Source organism: Cheilinus undulatus, linkage group 14 (genome assembly GCF_018320785.1).
Source record: "Cheilinus undulatus linkage group 14, ASM1832078v1, whole genome shotgun sequence".
Taxonomy (NCBI): Eukaryota; Metazoa; Chordata; class Actinopteri; order Labriformes; family Labridae; genus Cheilinus; species Cheilinus undulatus.
In genome coordinates, this window is record NC_054878.1 from 9,609,595 (window position 1) to 9,635,016 (window position 25,422).

The following is a 25,422-nucleotide window of genomic DNA, read 5'->3' on the forward strand; positions in this document are numbered from 1 at the left end:
TCTGTTCTCACTTAGTCATGATGGGGTACTGGATGTCGTTTTATGAGAAATAAAATAGATTTTTTTTTTCTGTATTATCAGGCTGCAACATAACAAAATTGCAAAAAGTGAAAGGGGGTCTTAATACTTTCTGAATGTACTGTATGTCAGCCCTGTGAGTGACTAGTGACCAGTCCAGGGTGTAACCCATTTCTCACCTAAAGACAGCTGGGATAATCTCCAGTCGCTGTGACTCCAAATGGGATAAACAGTATAGATTATGGATGGATTGACTTTCTTCCTTCTCAGTCAGAAACAAATGTGCTCCAAGAAGCGCCCCCTTCAGGCCTTGAACATTTCTATTTTGACTGGCTTTCTGTTATCTTTTCTGGATTTGTGATTGTTCTTATTTGTAACATTTCTTAAATATTTGCTGCATCTTTATGGTTTTATTTGTGTTGTGTTTCTGTGTATGCTTCTGAATTTGCATAGTTGGTGTACCTAAAGACGCTCTGAGTTCAGACTGTCTGCAGACACAGCTGACAGCCCTGGTGTGATGCTTTTCCTGCTGTCGTGTTCTTTAATAATCTACTGAAACAATATAAAAGGATCAGAGTTAATCTTAGAAAGCAGAGGAGAAATAAACCTTGTGTTCTCATCAGATAATCCTATAGAGCGTATATCTGGCAACAAAGCTCATCAACTTCTGCTGCTGCGTGCATTAATACTGTCCACACAGTCACGGGCTTAAAGGCCGGTGTATTTTCTGTTCCATTTCCTGTTTGAAACCAGCCTCAGAACTGCCTGAAAATGTCAAAATAATAGCCATCCATTGTGTTTTACAGTATAATAATAGGCTTAATTTTTCCATATACAATGTATGATATGTAATGTAAGTGAACTGGTGACAAGCATTGCACTAAAAAGATGTTTTAAACTGATATGGCTCATTTGGCTCAGCTCAGCAAAAAGAGTCGCTCTTTCGGCTCCTAAACGGCCCTTCATAGGTACCAGGTACCAGTCTGACTTTACTTACTTTACAATTTTAGCACTAGTATTACATATGAATGATATCTGGACAGGCGTTTCACTCCAACTGTGCTGTTTTTAAAATTGATAAAATTATCATGTAATTATTTTTCTAAATGTACTGTGGTGTGCCTGTGATAGAGGACAAAAGACCATCCCTAATAAAAAATCAAATACCACACAGACACACACAATCTATGTAAAAATAATAATAATAATAATAGTTATAAAAATATTAAACGGCTCTCAAATGGGATTTGGCTCTCATTGTTCATGTAAAAGAGTCGGCTCTTTGAACCGGCTCGTTCACCAACAACCCAACACTAACAACTAGCAATTTGAAGTTAAAGTTAAGTCAAAGTTGAGCCTGTGCTGGCAGTCTATAGCTGTCGGAAAACAGGATACAGCGTATACACTGCACAGTATCCCATTTTCTTTTGGACAGTGTTAATTTCTTGACTATGACTAAAACTATTTGTCGACAGCCTTTTTTTCCATGACAAACACTGGACTAAGACTAACGAAAATAGATCTGTGATGACTAAAACTGACAAAAACTAAGTTTAGTTTTTGTCAGGATGACTAAAACTAGACTAAAATGTATTATAGTTTTCATCGGACATTCAAATCTTCAAATTCAAATACTCAAATTTCTCCACTGTAGGTAAGTCTGGCAAAAAGGGTTAGAGTTAGGGTTAGGGTTAGGGCTCAACCATCTCCTGTGGGTTTTGTCAGTGCTCTGCTGTGTGAGCTCAGCTGCAGAAACCCTGGCTCCTTACTAGCTCAGTGTGTACGCCAGTTTCTTTGACTGAGCCTTATTGCAGGGCGTTTCTGTGTGAGCAGGCTTTCTCACATGTTCTCATAGGACAGTGTTATTCAACCCTGCTCAACCAAAGAGCCAAAGAGTTGAAAAATACTTTTGCAAGAGCCACAACCTAAGTGATGAAAAGAGGCAAAAAAGGGTTAAAGTGGCAATAAAAATAAGTTAAAGGGTGCAAAATGGTCAAAAGCAACAAAGAAGTGGCAAAAAATGGGTGAAAAGGGGCAAAATCAGCATAAAATGCCAAACACTGGGTGACAGTGACAACAAATGGGGGAGAAAAAGTGGCATAAAAGGGCAGAAAGTGGCAAAATTTGGGTGAGAAGTGACAAAACATGAGCTACAGGTGGCAAAAATGGTCAAAAAGTGGTACAAATATGACAAAAAATGAGTGAAAAGTGACTAAAATGGGCAAAAACCAGCAAAGTGTGGCAAAAGGCAGCTTAAATTGGTGAAAAGTGGCAAAAATGGGGAAAATGGCAAATAGTAAAAAGCAGGATAAAATAGTCAAAAAGGGACAAAAGGAAGTGACTAAGTGGGCTTAAAGCAGTAAAAATGGATTAAAGTTGCAAAAAATTGCAAATAAGGGCATTTAAGGTTTTCTTGGGAGTAATATTTCAAATTAAGACATAAAAGAGGCACAAATCATCATAAATGCCACATGTTGCTCAAGAGCCACACATTGAGTTTCACTCTAATAGGAAATATGTGAAAGAACCCAAACAGAGGTATACAAGAGCAAAGGTCTTAACGCACTGGGTCTGTTTTGTTCGGACTTTTTTTTTTGACCTGTGAGTAGGCTACAAACTTCTGCCTTTATCGGTTATTTTTTCATATTTGATATCCACATACACCGGCAAACTACGGTGCTTGCAGTGAAGTTTCGGTGCAAGAGAGAGAGTAGGGGTTGGGCGGGGGTGAGCGAGCAAGAGAGAATAAAGCAACAGGTGCTGATCTAAATCATCAACCACCCTCTGTGGCTGTGGTCATGCCAGAGTTGCAGAGGGCAACCTGTTTCACAAGTTTTTAAAAATCCCCACAGTATTTCAAACCGTGAATGCAACTCTCAGCGTAGCCTAGCAACAGTCTACCTACAATGCACTGCACTGTTCTGAAGCGTGGCTAGCGATGCTGACAGAAGTAGCCCCAAAATAGAGTATAAAACATGTCTTTTTCAACTGTAGCTACAACTGTGATAGTTTAGTTTTATATGCACTTTAAGATGTCTTTGGATAAGATGGGGCCAAAATTATTATTCAGAATTTCATTTAATTTTTCATTCTTATTTTTATTCAAGTGAAAAAACATTTCTACCTCCTCAGATTATGTTCAAATACAGCTCTGTTGTATGTGTGTATGTGTATGTGTTGTATTGGTTCCAAATTGGACATTACTAGCTGCTCACTGGGCGCTGAACATGTCTGGCCCGGCTACATTTCTTGATTTTGAAATTTGGCCCAGTTGAATTTGTAATTGAATAACCCTGTCACAGACTGTAGAAAGAGTTGGACAAACCCTGTGTGACATCAGTCATCTGCTTACAATAGGTGGACTCAAACAGCTCTTGAAACCAATCTGCAGCAGCTTCCATATTGAAATCACAGCCTCAACCAAACTTTGGATCAACCTGGCCCGCTCACTAATCTCGACTTCCTGTCAGCTAGCTAGCTAGCATTCTGGTCGACAGAAACGTAGCTTCTGCCTGTCGAGCTATCGGTCAGTCAAATGAGGCGTGCCAATCAGTGCACAGTGAGGATTTTCCTAAATATAATCAAAATGACTGTGGAACAAAAAAATTCACCCTCCTCTCCATCTGGGGAGGGATCGCGGCGGGGTTCGAAACGTACGGGCCTAATGTGAAAGCACCCTAATAAAGAGCGCTCCTGTCTGCGTCTGTCCCTCGTAAGAGCAGCCAGTTTGATGCCACTGTACACCGGCCCTCCTGGCCCAAACCAGCCCAGCCCAACGGAAATCCTCCAGATTAGCCTCTCCAGGCCTGGCTGATGGTTCAGTTAGCCTATAAATTACACTCTGCGTGTTTCAGTCACAGACATCGGAGTGTTACCAGGTCACTGGTATTGATTAGTGACTAGAAGCATTGATTCTCCATTTACTGATAACACATTTGAGAGAATATTCAGCAAGATGGGTGTGGTAAAAAGCAAACTTAACTCCATCCTGTACATCCGATACGGACTGAAGCTGTCTGGTGAGGCTTGCTATGAGCACCAGCTGCCTGATGAAGTTTTACAGCTTTTTGGCACATCAGCTGCTTACTCATTTAAGTCAGCTCCCTCAGTTGCTGAACCTGCCATCGAGAGCCTTGACCAAAATGATGATGACCCGATCTTTCTGTGAGCCAACGTAGCCTGTACGAAGGGTGAGGTCTGAAAATACAAAAAAATAATGAACCTGAATTAGGGCCAGACTAGTTTTCATCATTTGGTTACTGCTGACAGTTTTTTTTCTACTCCTTTTGTTTGCTTTTTTTTCTTGTTAATGCAGATTGTAAACAAAAAAATTTAAAAATATTCATGTTTTACTTTAACTTGTAATCTCCTAGACGGGCCATGAGGTTAAAAACCAAAATAAAATTTAAAAAACAAACCAAAAAGAAAAAAAAAACAACACAAAAACGAAAAAAACAAAACAAAACAAACCAGTAACTCTGCCAGGGTGTGTCTTTTGGATCACTTTTGCCGGTCCCAAGCCCGGATAAAGGAGGAGGGTTGGAATTGTCACTTTTAAAAAAACAAGCATGAACAGAAGAAAGTTCATTTGTTGTTCTAAACATATTTAGGGTGTTTTTTACTCACTTTTTGTTCCTCCCACAATCTTAATCATCTCTCTGACAGCATCCGTTACAATTACATGCACATAACCAATTATGCAAATTGGTCATTTAGCAATTTCTGGGACAGCCCACAGCTACTTTTCTTACTGAGGAGTTGGCAACACTAGTGCCAATCAGGTTTGCAGAACGGATGTTTGATACTGTGAGCCTCAGCGTCAGTGTTAAAGAAGACATTTTTTATGAAACGTGATGATGACAGGGGGAATAACCTAACTGACCTGCTGCACTCTCCCTCTGTCAACCAGCCACGCTTTATACAGCAACACTCGCTCTGGATTAACACAGTTACATAACTCCTCTTACATATTTATAATTGGTGATGTGCTTTTCAAATAATTATACTTTATGGTGTGTTGCAGATAAGGTGATATCATTTTTTATGAAGAGTTACGAGAATGAACATCAGCAGCATTACAATGATGGGTCAGCTTTGGGCAACAGAAGTCTGGGAGTTAAAGAGAGCTGAATATACTAATCCTGATGATGCATTTTTCTGTTCATCATACATATAAAGAAGTCTGCATGCACATAAGATCAGATCACTTCCCTGAGCAACACATCTGTCAGCCCCCTACCTCTGCAGGAGGAGCTGACGGCTTCTGTATGGAGGCCCAGATGCCTAAATGAATAACATTTCACTAAACCCCAAAATATTTCATGAAATGGCATAAATGTAAAAACATAAATTACAAAAAAGATAAAATAATTAAATAATAATAAGAAATTTTAAATGAGATGCAAAAAAATATTGAGCACAAAATACTTTATCAATATTAAATGAAATGCAAAACAAGTTCAGAAATGGCAAAAACACCAACTAAAGCAAAAAAAAAAAAAAATTGATATTCCAAAAACATTTCATGAAATGCAGAAATATGAAACTGAAATAAATAAATAAATAATCATACTAAAATGCAAAAAAACATTCAACAACAATCTGTAAACACTGACACATTTCTTGAAAAATATTCCTATAATTATTATTTTTTAATTAATTGTAAGAAAAGGTTTTTTTTCAGAATGTTTTCATTTTTCACCACAGTTGCATGAACTAGATATACTTTTGTGATTTATTTGGTTTTAATTAAACATTTTTGCAATAATTTTTTTGTTTGAATTTTGCATCTTTTTGAGTTTCAATAAATGTGTGTTTTGTGACATTTTATTTTTGTTGCATTAGTACTTTTTTATCATTTATTTCCACTTTTTGAATTGTTATTATTATTATTATTTTTATTATTATTATTATTATTGTTATAATAATAATAATAATAATAATAATGTTTTGTGTTTGCCTTTTAATATTTTGGCATTTTTTGACAATAAAAAAACATTTTTGCTTTTCATAGGATTTCTTTTGTTTCATCAAATGTTTTGTTTTTATGGATTTTTTTTTAAATGCCATTTATATTTTGCCTTTTTAGTTAGTGGGTTTTGCTTTTTGTATAAAACATTTTGTAAAGAATTTATTGTAGTTTCTCTTCTTTTTGCAGTACATACAGTTTTTGCTGTCTAGAAATATTTTTGTGTACATTTTGTATTTTTTATTGTGTTCAGTGAAGAGATTTTGCACTTTATTAAGTTGCTTTATTATGCTTTAAATTTTTTTGTTTGTTTGTTTCATTGAATTGCCTCTACCTTTCATGGTTTTTTATGTGAGCAGTCATTTTTTATGCTCAAGTAAACTTGTGCACAGCTGCACTTCAGGGCCGCCGTACTTCCGCTCTCACCAGGCTGAAAAAACGTGCTGCACCGTTCAGACTTCACCGAGCAAATCCTTGCCATCTGACGCGGAGGATTTGTAGGTTTAGGATAAAATGCTTGCCCCCCTCCTCTGTGAGATTAAAATCCGTGACATCCATGCAGCATATAGATCCTCACCATGTGTGCAGCGCGGAGCGGTGAGAGCGGGATGCGGTGTGGAGGTAACCTGCAGTTCTGAGACTTTTGGAGAGGTCTGCGGACGCTGGAGGACACCATGCACACGGATGTGGTGCTGCTCAGCCTGATGGTTTGGATGCTCGGTGTGTCCGCAAGACAGAGAGGAGAGAAGCTGCAGCCTCACAGGCTCCTCAGGTCAGTCCATTTGGAGAAAATTACGCACGTGTGTCATGCGTAAATACGTGCTAAGCAGATGAATTTGTCATTTGAAGTGAATCGGTCGAGTGTCTATGCTTTCCCTAAAACTTTTATAGAAAGGTGCATACATGTCATGAAACGTGCTACTGTCTCTTAAAGTAGGAAGTGCGCTGCGTAATGAGCAGCATCCTCAAGAGAATAAATCTATTAAACTGAGTGATCAGTTATCGAAGATCATAAAAGGGTCGACCCAAGATTACCCTCTTGAGGCTGTTGGTTTGTTGCTCACTCTTAGAACTTAATTCAAAACTCACCAGTCTATTCAATCGCAGACCTCCTGAGGAACTTTCCACAATGTCACATGTCAAAGCTGCTCAGGTTACCTACCTTTATCTACAGCTGATTTATCATGGTAGAAAACTTCAGCTGCACCATGCACTGAACGTGTCAGATTTCCAAAATGTACAGGATCAGATTAGTTTTATGAAATTACACGGTGATATTTGGCAATAAGCATTAGGATTTTTCCCTCATCTGTCAGGCTTCTGCTCGGTTCTGGTGATGTAATGTTATTATTCATTCTCATGGAGATTGCATCAGTAAAGTTAGTCGCCTAATATCTGCTAGGAGTGAAAATACCAACAACTAGAGCTTCAGTTTTTCCAGATAAAAGACTTTTACCAACATTTTGGGGGGGGGGGTGAAGAGACTGCAGCGAAAAACAAGAAAAACAGCATTTCAGACAGAGGTAAAAATAAGGGTTTTTCAGGACGCCAGTGTGAGAAACATGAGGAGTGTTTTCTGAGCTGCATGTAAAGCTACTACGTGGGTATTAGGGAGATGTGTAAAGGCTTGAAAAAAGGCATAATACCCCCACTTTAAGGTCAAATCATTGCAACATTTCTATACCAAAATGCTGGAAACATTTCTGTGCAAACTCCCTGCAGTCATTGGGGAATCAAAAAAATCTGTATTAAGTCTTTCAGACCTCTATTTTTCTTTCTGTTAAAAAACAGCTATCAGTATTTTTCTGCTTTATTACACACCACCCCTGTTCTCACAATGAGGTGGTCTGTGTGGTCTTCTTCTTCGTGGTTGAGTTGCTGTTGTTCCTAAATGCTTCCACTTTCTAATAATATCACAGTTGGAATATCAAGCAGGAATGTAATTTTACCAACCATCTTATTGCAAAGTAGGCATTCATCACAGTACGATGTTGAAGTCACTGAGCTCTTCTGAATGACCCTTTATGTATCACAGATGTTTGTGAATGAAGACTGCATGGCTTAATTTTCTACACCTGTGGCAACAGGTCTAATTGAAACACCTGAATTCAGTGATAAACAGTCGCGACCAAATACTTTTGTCCACGTAGTTTGCCATTTTTGTCACCTAAAAAGATTATTTTGACCTATATAACAGGCATGAGACATGCGACATCATTACTTTAAGTGCATGCAGGTGCCACTGCCACACTGTGCAAGACCCAGTGCATTTAAAAATGTATCTCCATCGGTGGCTTCACTGTTCCAAACATGCTGGAATATATAAAGACTACACTGATGGGTTGGTGCCTCTTTTTTCAAGGATGTTTCAGGATTTTTGAAGTTGGGTTGTATGAGGTGCTTGGTTATAGTAGTGGCACTATCCTCCAGTGATTTCTGTGTAATTTGATCCTGTGGTTATTACGAGCTCAGAGAGATCCATTGCATAGTGGCTATAGATGGGAATGTTTTATAGTAGTAGTTTAATGAGTTTTACGTAAAAATGGACCAAGAAAATATCTTGGCCCTTGGTTACAAAAATGTACAAAGTGATTCATTTCTCCTAAAACAAAAGATAAAATGAGCGATTTTGACTCTAGTGATGATGATGTGCCGTTTACTGTGAATACGAGAGGATATGTACATGAACTGGAGTGCACCGAAGAAGAACGTATGCAGATGGAGAGTCAGCGGGCAGAAAAGGAGAGCAGAAAAACTTCATTTGAAAGTTTTGAGCAGGAGAGATCCTGAGTTACCTGGTGGTGTAAGTGTGGAAAATGCAAACCCATATTCTCTTTGTTTTAGCTTGGTGTGGTTTTATCATCCCTGTAGAAGCTTGCAGACCCACACAGCTAATCAGAGGATCAGTGCACAGCGGAAGGAGACAAAATGCCCAAAGCTGCCCAAAGTAGGCTAAAAAATCTCAAAAAGCAACACATCGTGGTGCCATCTAGAGACATTCAAGAACAGATGAGAAACAAAGTCATAGACATCTATCAGTCTGGGAAGGGTTACAAAGCCATTTCCAAGGCTTTGGGACACCAGAAAACCATAGTGAGAGCCATTATCCACAAATGGGGGAAACTTTGAACGGTGGTGAACCTTCCCAGGAGTGGCCAGCCTACCAAAATGACTTCAAGAGCACATTGATGACTCATCCAGGAGGTCACAGAAGAACCCAGAACAACATCTAAAAACCTGCAGGCCTCACTTGACTCAGTTAAGGTCAGAGACTGGGAGGAAATGGCATCCATGGGAGAGTCCCAAGGGCAAAACCACTGCTTACCAAAAAGAAAGCAGAGGCTCGTATCACATTTGAAAAAAATATCCTGATGATTCCCAAGACTTTTGGGAAAATATTCTGTGGATTGACGAGACAAAAGCTGGACTTTTAGGAAGATGTGTTTCCTGTAACATCTGGAGTAGATCTAACACAGCATTTCATCAAAGGAACATCATATCAACAGTCAAACATGGTGGAGGCAGTGTGATGGTCTAGGGTTGCTTTGCTTCAGGACCTGGACCACTCGCTATTTATGATGGTCCCATGAATTCTGCTGTCTGCCAGAAAATCCTCAAGGAGAATGTCCGGCCATCACTTCATGGCCTCAAGCTCAAGAGCACTTGGGTTATGCAGCAGGACAGTGATCTGAAACACACCAACAAGTCCACCTCTGAATGGCTTAAAAAAACAAAATCAATCAGTCAATCTTTATTTGTATAGCACTTTTCATAAATTAGGTTTTGGAGTGGTTTAGCCAAAGTCTGAACTTAAATCAGATTGAGATGCTGTGCTATGACCCTAAACAGGCCATTAATGCTGGAAAGCCCGCCAGTGTGGCTGATTTAAAACAACTGTGCAAAGAAGAGTGGACAAAAATTCCTCCTTGATGTAAAAGACTCTTATCACAAACGCTTGCTTGCAGTTGTTGCAGCCTAGTGTGTCCACTGGTGTCCTCAATGGTGTCCTCTTAGAGGCTTTTATGTACAGTAAAGATGTAAGATTTAAATTCTAGCTGAATGGCATAAAAAGAAAATTGCATCATCCATCCATTTTCTATACCGCTTATCCTGTTGGAGATTGTGGGGGTGCTGGAGCCTATCCCAGCTGTCATTGGGCGAGAGGCGGGGTATACGCTGGACTGGATGCCAGTCAATTGCAGGGCTTACATAAAGAGACAGACAACCAGGCACGCTCACATTCACACCTACTGCCAATTTTAGAGTCACCAAAAAACCTAATCAGCATTTTTTTGGTGGTGGGAGGAAGCCAGAGTACCCAGAGAGAACCCACGCATGCAGGGGGAGAACATGCAAACTCTGCACAGAAAGGCCCTGACCGGGAAGCGAACCAGGGACCCTCTGTTGCTGTGAGGCAACAGTGCTAACCTATATGCTGCTGTGCAGCCCAAGATTGCATCATAGATTTAGAAACTGAAAAATCAGAACAGGCCTTCATGTTAGAAGGCTCACTGTATCCCTGCACTGTAAAAAGCCATGTATAAAACCCACTATAATCTCCATTAGTTTGACCAAAAAGCCCCAGTATGTCCAGTGTAGAGGTGCTGGACTCTCCTTCTGTGACCTGACCTGATAAATAACCATCCAACATGTCGGCGCCGACATGTGATCAGAGCTCTGTTTTTAGCTGACAGCGGTAAAAAGGTGACACATGTGCCTGTTGATAGAAATCACTTAGTGAGATTACATAACCGTTAATCTATCTGTGTTAATGTGCTCTCTGAATTATTGCTATTGTTGTGGCTTTATCAGAGGTTAGCCAGGCGCAACAAGGCCAGAAATTAAACATTGTTTTCAGTGATGCATTGTTGTTTCAAGCTTCTCTCTACTCTGCAGAATATCAGTTTAAGTTTTGATGACCAGAGATTCAGCATCAGTTCTTTGCAATCACTGATCGATGCACCGACATGTATCGCTGTTACAGGAATAATAATCTTCTTCATAGAGTAGTGTTGTGGTAATTTGTGCCATCAGCTGAGGCAGTTTGAGGACAAACACATTTACTGAATCCATTTATTTCGATCAGTAGAGGCAGAACTTTGTGTCCCAGCCTAAAACACTGAGCTCTTTCAGGTTTAAATCAATAAAACCAACAACATGGTCTAAAAGCACGTCTGCATTAGAACAAATGATTTTTGGGCTTGTTAATGCATGCTGATGGATCACGCATTTTAGAAAAATATTGTTTAATAATATAATATAACAACGTTTTATAAAGCTGTTGTAAAAATATGACTATAATAGTGGACAAGGATGGACGCATTTTTCCATCCTGTTTGGAATTTATACTCAGAGGTAAATACAGGTTTTGGAGCAACATATACATTTGCCAGGAGGCGTCTTTCTCAGGGTAGTCAGTAAGACACTGCCAAGACGCATTCTGCACAAATTACGACAGCATGGCTTCACAGTAAAGGAGTGAAAGTACTAGACTGGCCTACATGCAGCCCAGACCTGTCTCCAGTATACGGTGTATTAAGAAGTGCAAAATACAACAACAGAAACCCTACACTATTGAGCAATTTAAAATGCATATCAAGCAAGAATGAAAAAGAGCTCCACTTTTAGTGTTTAAACTGTCTTCAGCATCATGCAGAGTTTTGCTGAAGGAAAAGGTGACGTAACACAGTGGAAACATGCTTCTGTCCCAGCTTTTTCGAAACATGTTGAATGCATCAAACTTGAAATACAGTTTATCAGTTTGAATATTAAATAGCTAAGATTTGCAAATCAGTGTATTCTGTTTTTATTCAGATTTTACCTAATGTCCCTTCTTTTTTGGAATTGGTAACGAAGTACATTCTGAATTCATGATGACCATCAGTCTGCATATAGAATTCAGCAACAATAAACATGTTCATGAGTAATAAAGTTTGTAATTTGATTGTTTTTACCATGATTTACAACATATTACAGTGTGAGTACTTTAGTTTGACACATTTGTTGAGCTTGTGCCCCTGTTTTTGTTTTTTAAAAATTCTGACCAGTCTAGTATACATCCTTTATATTTAATATGACAGATGATGAAGGCTTTGATGGACTTGGCTATATAGTTATCAATATTTAACAGTAGAGATGCACTGATTGTGAAAATAAGGGCTGGTACAGATGTTTGAATAATAATTTAGCCAGTTTCAGATGGTATGTGATTTAGCATTATCTTGCTGAAATAGTCAAGGCCTTCCCTGAAAGAGATGATGTCTGGATGGGAGCATATGTTGCTCTAAAACCTCTCTCTGTTTTTCAGCATTGATATTCCTTTCCAGTTGTGTAAACTGCCCACTCCATAGGCACTAATGCAACCTCATACCATCAGAGATGCAAGCTTTTGAACTGTGCGCTGATAACAAACTGGATGGTCCCTCTCTTCTATCCACAAGACATGGTATCCATAGTTTCTGAACAGAGTTTCAAAGTTTGATTCATGTGACCACAGAACAGTTTTCCATTTTTCCTCAGTCCATTTTAAATAAGCTTTGGCTCAGAGAAGACATCAGCGTTTCTGGATCATGTTCACATGTGGTTTCTTCTTTGCATGATACAGATTTAACTGTCATTTGTGGATGACACCCTGAAGGTGTTGATTGACAGTGATTTTTGAAAGTGTTCCTGAGCCCATGCAGTGATTTCTGTTACAGAATCATGCCTGTTCAAATGCAGCGCCCCCCAGAGAGATTTCTCCAGACTCTCTGAATCTTTTGATGATAATATGGACTGTAGATGGTGGGATATTCGAAGCTACGTTTATGTTGAGGATCATTTTTCTGAATTGTTCCACAATTCTTAGACACAGTTTTTGCAGATTGGTGAACCTCTGTCCATCTCTATCTCTGGGAGACTCTGCCTCTCTAAAATGTCCCTTTTATACCCAGTCATGTTACTGACCTGTTCCCAATTGACCAAATTAGAAGCGAAATGTTCCTCCAGTTGTTTTTCATTAGTACCACCTACTTTTCCAACATTTTCTTTCATGCTGACCATAAAAATACAGTAGATCAGAGTTTGTCTGTCAGGTGACTTCTTCAGCCCAGTAAAAAAAAAAAACCTCATCTTTGATTCGTCAGTTAGATGTACTAGATGTCAGCTTTAAATTGACTTGATACTTTAGATAAACATCTTCTATTGACATCATTTCATGCCACATTATTTGCTGATGGCTGATGTTTTTCCAGCCGGGCCAATATTGTCCGTGTCCTTAAGTCAACCCAGTTTGAGGATCAAGGGTCATGAAGTAAACCAGACAATGATCTTAAAGCTCATCAGCTCTCTGACCTCTCCTTAATACTTCGTCTTAATCATTTCTCAGTTTCACTCAGCCCGGGCTGTTAGTGAAGGTAAAGTATTATCAAGTATTAGTAGTTCCTAAGTAGCGGTTCAGATGAGGTTAACCTCTATAGTAACATCTGTCAGAGGGTGTGAACACTAAAGAGACAGCACATACTTATTTTACCACAATGACTATTTCAGCCCGTTGACAGAGGGGCTCAAAGTTTGAAAGGCTGCTACCTCACTAATGACAGTTCAGTTTTTATATCAGTGTTTTTAAAATAAATTCTCCTTGTTTTTGATAAAAAGGGCTAATAATTCTGAAGTAATCCAACAAAATGCACAGCTGCCTATGACTTCCAACAGACTCTAGATTCAAACACAGATGTGCAGCACTTGCAGCTATAAGAAAGTTCAACTTCTGTCTCGTCAGTCCACTGAATACTTTACCAAAAGTCAGGGATCATCAAGCTGTTGAGTCATGATGAGTCAGGTGAGGCCTGCAGGTCTTTAGATGTTGTTCTTGGATCTTTTTTGACCTCCTGGATGAGTCATTGATGCGCTCTTGTAGGGTTTTTCCACTGACTTTTGGCCGAGCCGAGCCAAACCAAGCCGTGCTGATTTGCTTTTCCATCACCAGTTTGGGCGTGTCGAGCCATGCCAGAATGGTCCTGATTCACCACGTTCCAAGTTTGCAGAAATGGATTTGTAACCCTCTCCAGACTGTTAGACATCATTGACTTTGTTTTTATCAGTTCTTTAATATCTTTAGATGATACCATGCTGTGTTTTTGGGGTCTTTTACCCTTTGTCAGACAGCTCTTTAAGATATGTCTGGATTCTTTTGTGACCTCCTGGATGAGTTTTTGATGCACTCTTGGAGTAATTTTGTTTGGCTTTAGCAACCTTAAAATAGGCCTAAAACAGCCTATGAACAGCGGTTTGTCAACATCTTGATTTCCCCCAAGACTCATCTATTGTGGGTACTTCTGTAATTTTTTCAAAACTAGAAATACTGAAAAAAGACTGATGTGACGGTGCATATCAAGTTCAGACATTTGATGTGTTATCCATAGAAACCACGTGCCGGATTCCTCTGAGTCTCCTGCTGTACAGAGCGTACGTCAGCCTAGCTCAGAGGAAACATGACAACCCGCCAGTTATTTTGATTAGATTCTCTTATTATGCAATAATACAATTTTTCAGTGTGTTGTTTAATCTCCCATGGTTCTCTGGAGAGAGAAAGAGAGAGCAGATTAACTTGTTTCCTGAGGTTTATTTAAAGAACTCTCTTCGTCTCTCAGGCCTTCAAACAGGCTTGTACCTGGACTTTTCTCTTAAAAATACACTTCATGTTTTATGCCTGTTATGTAATAAATTATAGTAATAGCATCAAGTCACAGAACATTAAAAGTATGACTTTGTTGTTGTGTTTATTTTACTGGACATGCAGATCTTCTCCTTAAAAAAAAATACCTGTTTTTAAACTAGGGCCCAGTGTTTCCACTACCACTCATTTGGACTGGGTCCCAACATGACCCCGAAATTAAAGGTTGTAGACATGCACAGCTCCGGTACTACCCTGAGCTCTACAGGCTAATGCTGCCATAATGCACGTCTCATCGGGAGACTTGCAAAAACATCTTCTTTTAAGAGCAGCAACGCAGCAACGCTGGCTTATAGTGCTACTTAACCCCGCCCGTAACAATGCTTTAACCCATGCTGAAACTTGTTAACAGAAGAACGAAAACATCTTTTCTGTCATAAAAAAGCTTTCAGCATAGTTCTCTGCTCTTGTTTATATAAAAAAGTAGTTTAGTTCTGATAAAGTGCTGCTATACAATAGCTAGATCCGATCTTAACGCTACACTGGAGGCAGCCATTGCTAACTGCTCACAGAGTAACTAAACCCTGACTGTGGCTACCACCTTGTCCTCAAATGATGCTAAGGCTAGAACTATATTCGGTTCAGCACAAATACTGTGGACTGGAACTTTGCAAGATGCAAAATAGGGCCGGATGTCTTTGCTACCTCCCAGATAACAAAGACGTCTGGCCAATATCCTGGTCAAAGTTGGAACAAATCAGCTCAAATTCTGCACAATGCCAGCTTTGAGCCAGATCTGGGCTGAATTGTACAAACTTTGAGTCGGATCAGGGCCAACTAGTGCCAGGTTTTTGCAAGATTTGGGCTGAATTGTGCCAGCTTTGAGCCAGATCTGGGCTGACTATACTTTCTCCCTGAAAACGAAGACATTTGGCCCAGATCCTGGTCACAGGTGGCACAAATCCAGCCAAGTTTGTGCCAGCTTTGAGTCATATTTGGGTGAAATTGTGCCATCACTTAGCCAGATCTGGGCCAGATGTCTTAAATATTTCCCTTATAGTAAAGACATTTAACCCAGATCCTGGTCAAGTTGGTACAACTCGGCTCAAATCCAGCCAGCTTGAGCGGGATCTGGGTCAGATGTCTTTACTATCTCCCTCCACAAATCCGGCACAGTTTGTGGCAACTTGAGCTGGATCTGGGCTAAATTGTGCCAGTTTTGTAGAATCTGGGCCAGATGGTTTTGATAGCAAAGACATTTGGCCCAGATCCTTGTCAAAGATGGCACAAATTGGGCCAAATCCAGTGCAGTTTGTGCCAGCGTTGACAAGGATCTGGGCTGAATAGTGCCAGCTTTGAGCCAGATCTGGGCCTAATTTTGCCAACTTTGATCTGGGTGGAATGTGTTTGCTGGATGTTATCTAAATCACAGACACGTCAGCACTTTACCAGATGTGGTCCTGATTTGCACCAGAGCTGTTTTCAGACAGACATGGCATGCATTAACCATTTTACTGTGTTTTTAATTTACATTTAATTTGGTTCTGTTAAGAGCAATGGCAACAATACTCAATTTGATCAAAGTGCCATTTATTTATTGTAACACTGTGCACGACAACATCACACAAACCTCAGTAATTTGCAGCACAATATTGAACTGAGCCATTGTTAAACAACAAGGTTTATTAATCAAGCTGTTTGCTGATCAGAGGCACCATTTCAACTTAGTGGTTTGTCAATACAGACGTGTAAGCTCTTCAGAGGAGTCCAGTCCAAAGTTTTATTGGAGAAATGATTTAACTGGATTTATCTGGTGACAAACTACAAGTGAGTAACATGGAAATAATCAGGCCAGCACTATTCAAAAGAAACACGACTCAGATCAAACAAGTTAGCTCTTTGCATTTTGGATAAACAAATCAAGGATCAAAGATAACTTATAGAAAGACTTTATCAGAACTGTAGATAGCCATGAACTATCGAAAGGTCATTATGGTGTAGAAAACAGAAAATGTACAAATAAAGCACAGTTAAAGGTACTAGGAATGATAAAATACTGTCACTTTAAATGTATTTGGTTAAAAATCTATTACCTATCTATTACTTTTGCTGCCGTGCATATGACGTCGTCAATATTTTAATTGTAGTGCAGGACAAGTTTCTGTGACTCCTAGGTGAATCCATCTGAGTCTGAGGGCAGATCCGGCCCATGGTCAGCTGCCATCTGAGACACAATGGTCATTCTGCTCATTCTGCTGATTCCAGCCTTATTTGGTGGAAGGGTATTAACCGATTGTGATAGCTAGGTGAATCTGGCGAGTTGAGGCCGGATACGGCTCAGAGTCAGCTGTTATCTGGGTCACTTCATTTGACAGAGTCACTGACATTTGTGTTGAGTAGGCTAATTCGATTATGGGATGCTATGTTACGTTTTGGACTTCCAGGTACACTCTGACAGACATTATCAACAAAAATGTTTACAGCCCGAGGTCAACAGAGGTACGTCCACCATACACCAAAGTAAGTGACGTCATGGTCGTCACATGACCCCAAAAGGTCGATAGACCCCAGCTATGAGAGGACTCTACTTTTCCCACGATCCTTTTCAAGGACACAAAAAACACTGTCTTATCGAGGGTTGGCCCTGATGTCACTTTCATTGCAGCATGACTGCTCTGGTGGGGTGAGTGGCAAAACATTCTAAAACACATCTGTGCAATGGTGAAACAGTATCTGATTAAGTTTGGGATATTTGGACTCGACAGACACAGTAGACTGTAGACTTTGATATGTGGTCATTAATCATTTTTCCTGATTTCAAGCACACAAAACAGAGTCTTAAAGGGATATTTGGGGATTTTTGAAGTTGGGTTGTATGAGGTACTTGGCTATAGTAGTGGCCTCCAGTGATTTCTGTGAAAGTTGCTTTGGTGGTTATTTCGAGTCCAGAGAGATACGCGGCATAGTGGCTATTGATGGGAACGTTTTATCCGCGTAGTTTAATGAGTTTTGTCTAAAAATGGGTGAAGAAAATATGTACACTGTACACTGTGCTGAAAAGCACTTCAGCTCACCCCATAAAACCCCTCTGTGTCAGGCACTACTATGTGCTAAAACAAAGATAATATGAGGGATTTTGACTTTAGTGATCATGATGTGCTTTTACTGTGGATATGAGAGGATGTTTACATGAATGAGAGTACACTGAAGAAGAACTTAAAGAGATAGAGAGTCAGCGGGCTGTAAGAGAGAGCAGAGAAACTTCATTTGAAAGTTTTGAGCAGGAGAGATCGCGAGCCTGGGTATGCTCTTTCCACACCTGCACCACCAGGTAATTCGGGATCTCTCCTGCTGCTCAGGCAAAAACAATCTGACTGGCTCAATGTCACACAACCAGCCAATCAGCCCTGAGCCCTGGATGGCACTGACACAGAGAGTATACAGCATCACTTCCTGTTTCTGCTGCTCCTGTGTTCCTCTGTGCTGTTTCTCATGCTCACAAAGTTAGAGCTACATTGTATATTTTCTTTATTTTTAAATTTTACTTTAACTTTTGTCAGGTTCAGTAAATTTTATAACAAATGCATAATTTCAAAATATGGATTATTGGTCCTATGCAAAACCGCATAATAGTTATTTGTGTCGGCCCTGTAAAACTCGGTTGACCTTTTATCCCTTCAGAATAAAGGCCTAAAGCCCCAAAAAATTATTTAAAAAATTTCAAAGAAAAAACTGAACTTAAAAAGCCACGTTTCTTGTAAACTTCACGCATTAATCTGCCTCCCTTCACATAAGAAGAGAAAATAGTCCCTCAAACATTATCTAGTATTGCATAACACTTGCATGTGTTTTCCTTTTTTCAGGTCAAGAAGAGAAATGCCTCTCACGGAGGGATCCAGCCACAGGATCGGCAGGTATGGCGTTTTTCTATCCATAATTAGAACGATAACAGTGGCTAGACAGCAGAATCTTCTGGTGGAGATTAAAGCAGCCTGAATGGATTTAGAGGCGCACGCTCCACAATTTAATCACACTATTGTTTGCAGACGCTTTCGTGTATCTTACTAAGCCCGATATAATCCATTCTTATCCTGCAGAATTAGGAAGTTTGGAAGAGTATTTCCCTACGCTGCCTAAAGCCAATACCATGATAATAAATTTAAAAAATGGTAAATAACGGCAGTTTAGAAGAGGCTTCAGAAGATAAACACTGAAGCTGCAGTAAGCAATCAAAATGTCCAAATACAACACACTATAACTCATTGAAATTGATTTAGAGGCTCTGTTAAATTATTATTTTGAATGTTTATTAGAATAAAGAAAGTTTAAATGTAATAAGATCTAACAGAAATCACTCAGTGGGTATTTAATGCAGCGTTTTCCCAAAGCAGACGTGTCCTATTGAAATTGTTAGCATTAGCATCTAACCTCTTCCTTCAAAGCATTTTTGAGAGTTATATAATGCACCAGTTCCAAGGGAAACATTGAAGCCAACCACAGCTCAACCAGCTGCTCCTGACTGGTCAGATTTCTGACATGTTTAATACCCTAACCCTAACCCTTCCTTCAGACCTCCAGCTGTCAGAATATTTGTTATCATTAAGCTGCCTGTTGTGTTTGCTTTTGATGCTGTTTATGTGTAACCTTGCAAAGCAGATGGATTTGCCCGTTTCTGTGTTTCTTATTGGCAAATCCATCTTGCAAAACTTCCATCTGAACCATTTGGGCCTGGTTAGAAAGCGACAGGACCAATCAGCGTCTAGGGACAGTACTTTCGGGCGCGGCAGAGTCGTGATATAAGCGAGCAGCAACAAGAGACCGGTGCAATTATGCATTATACATTAGCGTGGATGCTGCAAGTGTAAGTTTTATCAGAACTTGATGAGATTTCTTCATTAAAGAAGAACAAAGGACAGCTGTGAGTTGTTTTCTTTTCAAAAACTACAAAAGTCGTGTACTGACATGTCTACAGTCACCATGGTTCACATGCACCTCTGTAGAGACTATGACGTCATGCGTTTTGTTGCTCTGATTGGCCCATAAAGATGTGACAGACAGAACGTTCATCCAGTCACTCTCCAAGTTTTTTTTTTTCAAAGGCTCTGCCCTTTCCCAGATGCTGTCTATGGAAGGTTTTCCAGATGGATGTGTGAAACAAATCCATCTGGCGTGTCAGGTTAGTTTATGTGTGGGTGTGAGAGAGAATTTCAGAGCAGTTTTGTTGCTGTTTGTAGATATTTGAGCATGAAAACGAGTTGATAGACCTGACTCAGAAGCCCCTTTGGCAGTAATTACAGCCTTGAGTATTTCTGAATATGATGCAACAAGTTTAGCACTCCCAGATTGGTGAGTTTTCTGCCATTCTTCTTTGCAATTTCTTTCAAGCTCAGTCAGGTTGGATGGGAACAGTCGGTGGACTGCCATTTTCAGGTCTCTCCAGAGATGTTCAATAGGGTTCCAGTAAGGGCTCTGGCTGGGCCACTGTAGGACATTCACAGGTTGTCCCTAAGCCACTCCTTATGCTGACAGTCATTTTCATGTTAGAAGGTTCGGCTCAGTCTGAGGTCCTGAGTACTGCAGAACAGGTTTTCATTAAGGATATGTCTACATTTGGCTTTGTTCAGCTTTCCCTCAACTCTGACCAGTCTCCCACTCCCTGCTGCTAAAAAAACACCCCCACAGCATGATGCTACCACCACCATACTTCCCTGTTGGGATGGTATTGGGCAGGTGATGAGCGATGTCTGCATTCCTCGAGACATAACATTTAGAATTGAGATCAAACTATCAATTTTGGTTTCATCAGACTAGAGAATCTTGTTTCTCACAGTCTGAGAGTCCTTCAGGTGCTTTTTGTACACTCTACGTGGGCTTTTGTGTGTTTTGCACTGAAGAGAGGCCTCTGTCCAGCCACTCTTCATAAAGTCCAGATCAGTGGAGGGCTGCAGTGATGGTTTGTCCTTCTGGAACTTTGTCCCATCTCCACACAGGATCTCTGGAGCTCAGTCAGAGTGACCATCAGGTTCTTGGTGATCTGTCTAACTAAGGCTCTTCTCCCTAGCTGCTCAGTTTAGCTGGGTTACCAGCTCTCAGAAGAGTCCTGGTTGTGCCAAACTTCTTGGGTTTGAGAATTATGGGGGCCATTGTGCTCTTGGTAAGCTTCAGCGTGGAAAAAAAACAAATTTTAAAAAGTGTCTTTAAAATTGTATTTTATTCTCTCCAGTATTAATATGTCAAATTATTTTGTGCATCATATCCAGAGGAGTACTTAGCAGGTTTGCAGAGCTTAAATGTCCTGCTTCAGAAACCTGATGTCATGAAACTAAAACTCCAATTGTTCTTCTCGTGTCAGGCCGATGTTGAAGAGGAGTCCGGACATCACTAAAGCCTGGGGACCAAAGTCTGAGCAGCTGCTAAGGATAGACGACCATGACTTCACCATGAGACCGGGCTTTGGAGGTGAGGACGCTCATTCATGTGACCTGAACAGATCCCTACAGACCCATTAGCCCTCTGCTTAAAGATCCTTTTGTTGTAATGCAGCCTGTAGACGAGTCATTAGCCACATCTGTTGGGTCAGACTTCACCCCATCTACCCTCTCCATCCGATGTATACGCTGCTCTGAACGTGGGCGGTGGGCGGGTCCAGTTCGGGCTCATGGCGATGACATAACAGGGTGGGATTAAGTCTGATCCACGCTGCAGTGATTAATTATGACCGAGCTGCAGCAGCAGTCTGTAGATTTAGGTTTCAATAACTTCCATCTAAATCTGTCACATTATCTGAAGCTGTGTGGTTTAAGTTCTCACACTTTCATTTTTCCTGGAAGGGTTAAATCTCTCATGGAGTTCTTGAAAAGTCTTTACTCTGGTAACAGCTGTCAGTCCTTATTCCTGTGTTTCAAGCTGAGATACATGCAAGCTGTCCAGGAAAGGGTTAAAGGGCATTGAGAAAATCAAACAGCTAGCAATTAAAACTCGATGAGGAGGAATGATGCCAGTTACAGCTAGAAAAACATCCATCTCCTCCTTTTCGCTCATGTGGTAGAGGACGTAAGCTAAAGAATGGTTGTGTGATGGCTTTACATGTCCTTAATACTGGCCGCAAATCAATTATGTAGACTAGGGTTCTTTAATATGCTGTCCTTGCATCATGTGGCAACTTTATCGCAATTTTTACATTTTTAAGACCCACTGACACTAAATTTACAAGACTGGAATATTCATTATAAATATACATCCAACATGGCTTTATGGCTTTAAAATTGTTCACAATATCTGATCTGGCCTCCATATCATTTCACCTTACCTGGGATCAGAGAGAGAGAGGATCCTGCGGAGATGTTTCCCTGACTGCTGCACAATTACTACTCATAGAGCTACAAACCCTCACCTACTGAGTGAAAACTTGACATATAAGCACATGTCTGAGCTCCAACAGTCATTCTTCTGCATGTCTGTTCTCTCTGAGTCTCTCTGACATCCCTGCACGCGTCATGAAGTGGCGCATCTCTGCACACAATTATAATGTCTTTTAGTGCTGCACCAAGACCAAAAATGCCGACCTCTCATGTCATAGGACTGCCTGTATCCAGGTTAGGTTTAAATTTTCAGTTATAAAGAATTTTATTTTTGTTATAAGAGTAGTTTTACCATTCGATGCAACCTGGAGTTAAATACGCCACAGGATTTATAAATGATGTCCGGTTTAAATGTTAGTGATCAAGACCATAATTGCACGTCTTGTTGACAAAAAATAAATTGTATAGCAATAAATTAAGTTGATTTTAGTTTTGCATTACAGATTCTTTATAATGAGGGATTAAATCAGGCTGATATTGAACTGAGTCACTCACCAAAGCGAGATACGATGTCTGCATTTGTGGTTGATGGACTACTATGCCGGGAAAGTATTTACTATCCTAAGAGCAGCTGTTTTAATCCCCCACAGGGATAGAAGTTTGGTTTTAAAAGGCAATAACCTCTGATATTGTTAAAGAGGGGGTATAATACTTTTCAGGTTTTTAAAACATACAATTGCTAGAAAAGTATGTGAACCCCTTTGAGATTTCTTGGATTTCTGCATAAATTGGTCATCAAATGTGTTCCGATATTCATCTAATTCACAACAATAGTCAAACACAGTCTGCTTAAACTAATATTGCACAAATAATGGTATGTTTTCATGTTTTTTATTGAACAAAACATGTAAACATTCACCGTGCAGGGTGGAAAAAGTATGTGAACCCCTAGGCTTATGACTGGTTGACCCTCCTTTGGCAGCAATAACCTCAACCAAACGTTTCCTGTAGTTGCAGATCAGACCTGCACAACAGTCAGGAGGAATTTTGGACCATTCCTCTTTACAAAACTGTTTCAGTTCAGCAATATTATTCGGATGTCTGGTGTGCATTGCTCTCTTGAGGTCATGCCACAGCATCTCAATCGAGTTGACGTCAGGACTCTGACTGGGCCACTCCAGAAGGTGTATTTTCTTCTGTTGAAGCCATTCTGTTGTTGATTTACTTCTATGCTTTGGGTCGTTGTCCTGTTGCATCACCCATCCTCTGTTGAGCTTCAGTTGGTGGACAGATGGTCTTAAGTTTAACTGTAAAATGTCTTGATAAAATTGGGAATTCATTTTTCCATCAATGACAGCAATCCTTTCAGGCCCTGAGGCAGCAAAGCAGCCCCAAACCATGATGGCCCCTCCACCATATTTCACAGTTGGGATGAGGTTTTGATGTTGGTGTGCTGTGCCTTTTTTCCTCCACACATAGCGTTGTGTGTTCCTTCCAAACAACTCAATTGTGGTTTCATATATGGACAGAATATTTTGCCAGTAGTGCTGTGGAACATCCAGGTGCTCTTTTGTAAACTTCAAATGTGCAGCAATGTGTTTTTGGACAGCAGTGGCTTCCTCCGTGGTGTCCTCCCATGAACTCCATTCTTGTTTAATGTTGTACTTCTTGTAGATTTGTCAACACAAATGTTGGCATGTGCCAGAGATTTCTGTAAGTCTTCAGCTGACATTCTAGGGGTCTTCTTCACCTCATTGAGCATTCTGCGCTGTGCTCTTGCAGTCATCTTTACAGGACGACCACGCCTAGGGAGAGTCGCAACAGTGCTGAACCTTCTCCATTTGTAGACAGTCTATCTTACCGTGGACACATTAACATCAAGGCTTTTAGAGATACTTTTGTAACCCTTTAAGTCAACAATTCTTGATCGTTGGTCTTCTGAGAGCTCTTTTGCGCCAGGCATGGTTAACATCAGGCAGTGCTTCTTGAGAACAGCAAATTCAACACTGGTGTGTGTTTTTATAGGGCAGGGCAGCTTTAACCAACACATCCAATCTCATCACATTGATTGGACTCCAGGTTGGCTCACTCCTGGCTCCAATTAGCTCTTGGAGAAGCCATTAGCCTAGGGGTTCACATACCTTTTCCACCCTGCACGGTGAATGTTTAAATGGTTTGATCAATAAAAACATGAAAACATATCATTTTTTGCACAGTATTAGTTTAAGCAGACTGTGCTTGTCTATTGTTGTGACTTAGATGAAAATTGGAACACATTTGATGACCAAGTTATGCAGAAATCCAAGAAATCTCAAAGGGTTCACATACTTTTTCTAGCAACTGTAAATATAAAGTCATAATGTTGGGTGTCCATACTCCACGTATGCAAATTTTCAAACCCCAAGATAAATGTATGCAGCAGTAATCTTGGAATTAGCGTGTGAACTGATGACAATGGTTCATTGAAAATCTCTCTGAGATTCTCCTGAGACAAGATTTCGATGGAGCAAACTGATGAGGTCATCGCAATAGGCTCCCCTTACTGGTTCGTGGTTCGTCCGTGCTGCTGGCAAAGTGGAACAGACCGCCCCCACATGGCCTTTTAACCATAGCAACACAGTAATTAAACACAACAAATTTCTGCTAGGGGACAATTTTCTGGAAAGTTTGCTGAATTTAGGTGCATGTTAATCCCCCCCCAAAGTAGTGATATTTTTGATAGAATTATAAAAACAAAGAAAAATGCTCTGAGTTTCAGTAGGGTCCACTCTCTGAGGTTGGTGCTTGGGGCCGATACAGTTGGGGCACTGCAGAAAGTGTAAATAGAAATAGAATGCAACTACTTGCACATATTTTATCACAATAGAGCATTAACAACATATCAGATGTTGAAACGGACATATTTTACCATTTCATGAGAAATGTAAGCTCATTTTGCTGCTGCATATTTTCCAGGTCCTGCTGTCCCAGTCGGAGTGGACGTCCAGGTTGAAAGTCTGGATGCTATTTCAGAGGTTGATATGGTAAGTCTGGACAATATTATTAGAAAGCTATACATGTTGGATGCAAGGCTGTAACTGATATATATTCCCCTTTTAAAGGACTTTACAATGACCCTGTATCTGAGGCACTACTGGAAAGACGAACGCCTCTCCTTTAAGAGCAACAAGAACCAGAGCATGACCTTTGACGGACGCCTGGTGAAGAAAATCTGGGTACCTGACATGTTCTTTGTCCACTCAAAGAAGTCCTTCACACATGACACCACCACCGATAATGTCATGCTGCGAGTTTACCCCGATGGAAAAGTCCTCTACAGCCTCAGGTAAGGACGCTTATGTTTTAGTATCATTTCAAGTCCACTCTATGAGCAAACAGATGCACAGCAGCTGGAAACCTATGAGAGAGAGAGGAAGTGTGCAATTGACCTTTTATTAAGACACATCCCTTTAGCTCACTCAGACAGTCTGCAGCTGCCCAAG

The 25,422-nt window shown here is 40.3% G+C and overlaps 1 protein-coding gene across 1 annotated transcript in view; it reads left to right on the forward strand.

Annotated features, from left to right (window-relative positions):
• The first annotated feature begins 6,445 nt into the window (after window positions 1-6,445).
• LOC121521498 (gamma-aminobutyric acid receptor subunit rho-1-like) overlaps window positions 6,446-25,422 on the forward strand; it is a 32,627-nt gene continuing 13,650 nt past the window's right edge. The window contains exons 1-5 of the mRNA XM_041805532.1: window positions 6,446-6,758; window positions 18,503-18,553; window positions 20,992-21,098; window positions 24,896-24,963; window positions 25,042-25,265. Coding sequence (XP_041661466.1) covers window positions 6,661-6,758; window positions 18,503-18,553; window positions 20,992-21,098; window positions 24,896-24,963; window positions 25,042-25,265 — 548 coding nt within the window. The 5' untranslated portion in view covers window positions 6,446-6,660. The remainder of the gene's footprint in view (window positions 6,759-18,502; window positions 18,554-20,991; window positions 21,099-24,895; window positions 24,964-25,041; window positions 25,266-25,422) is intronic.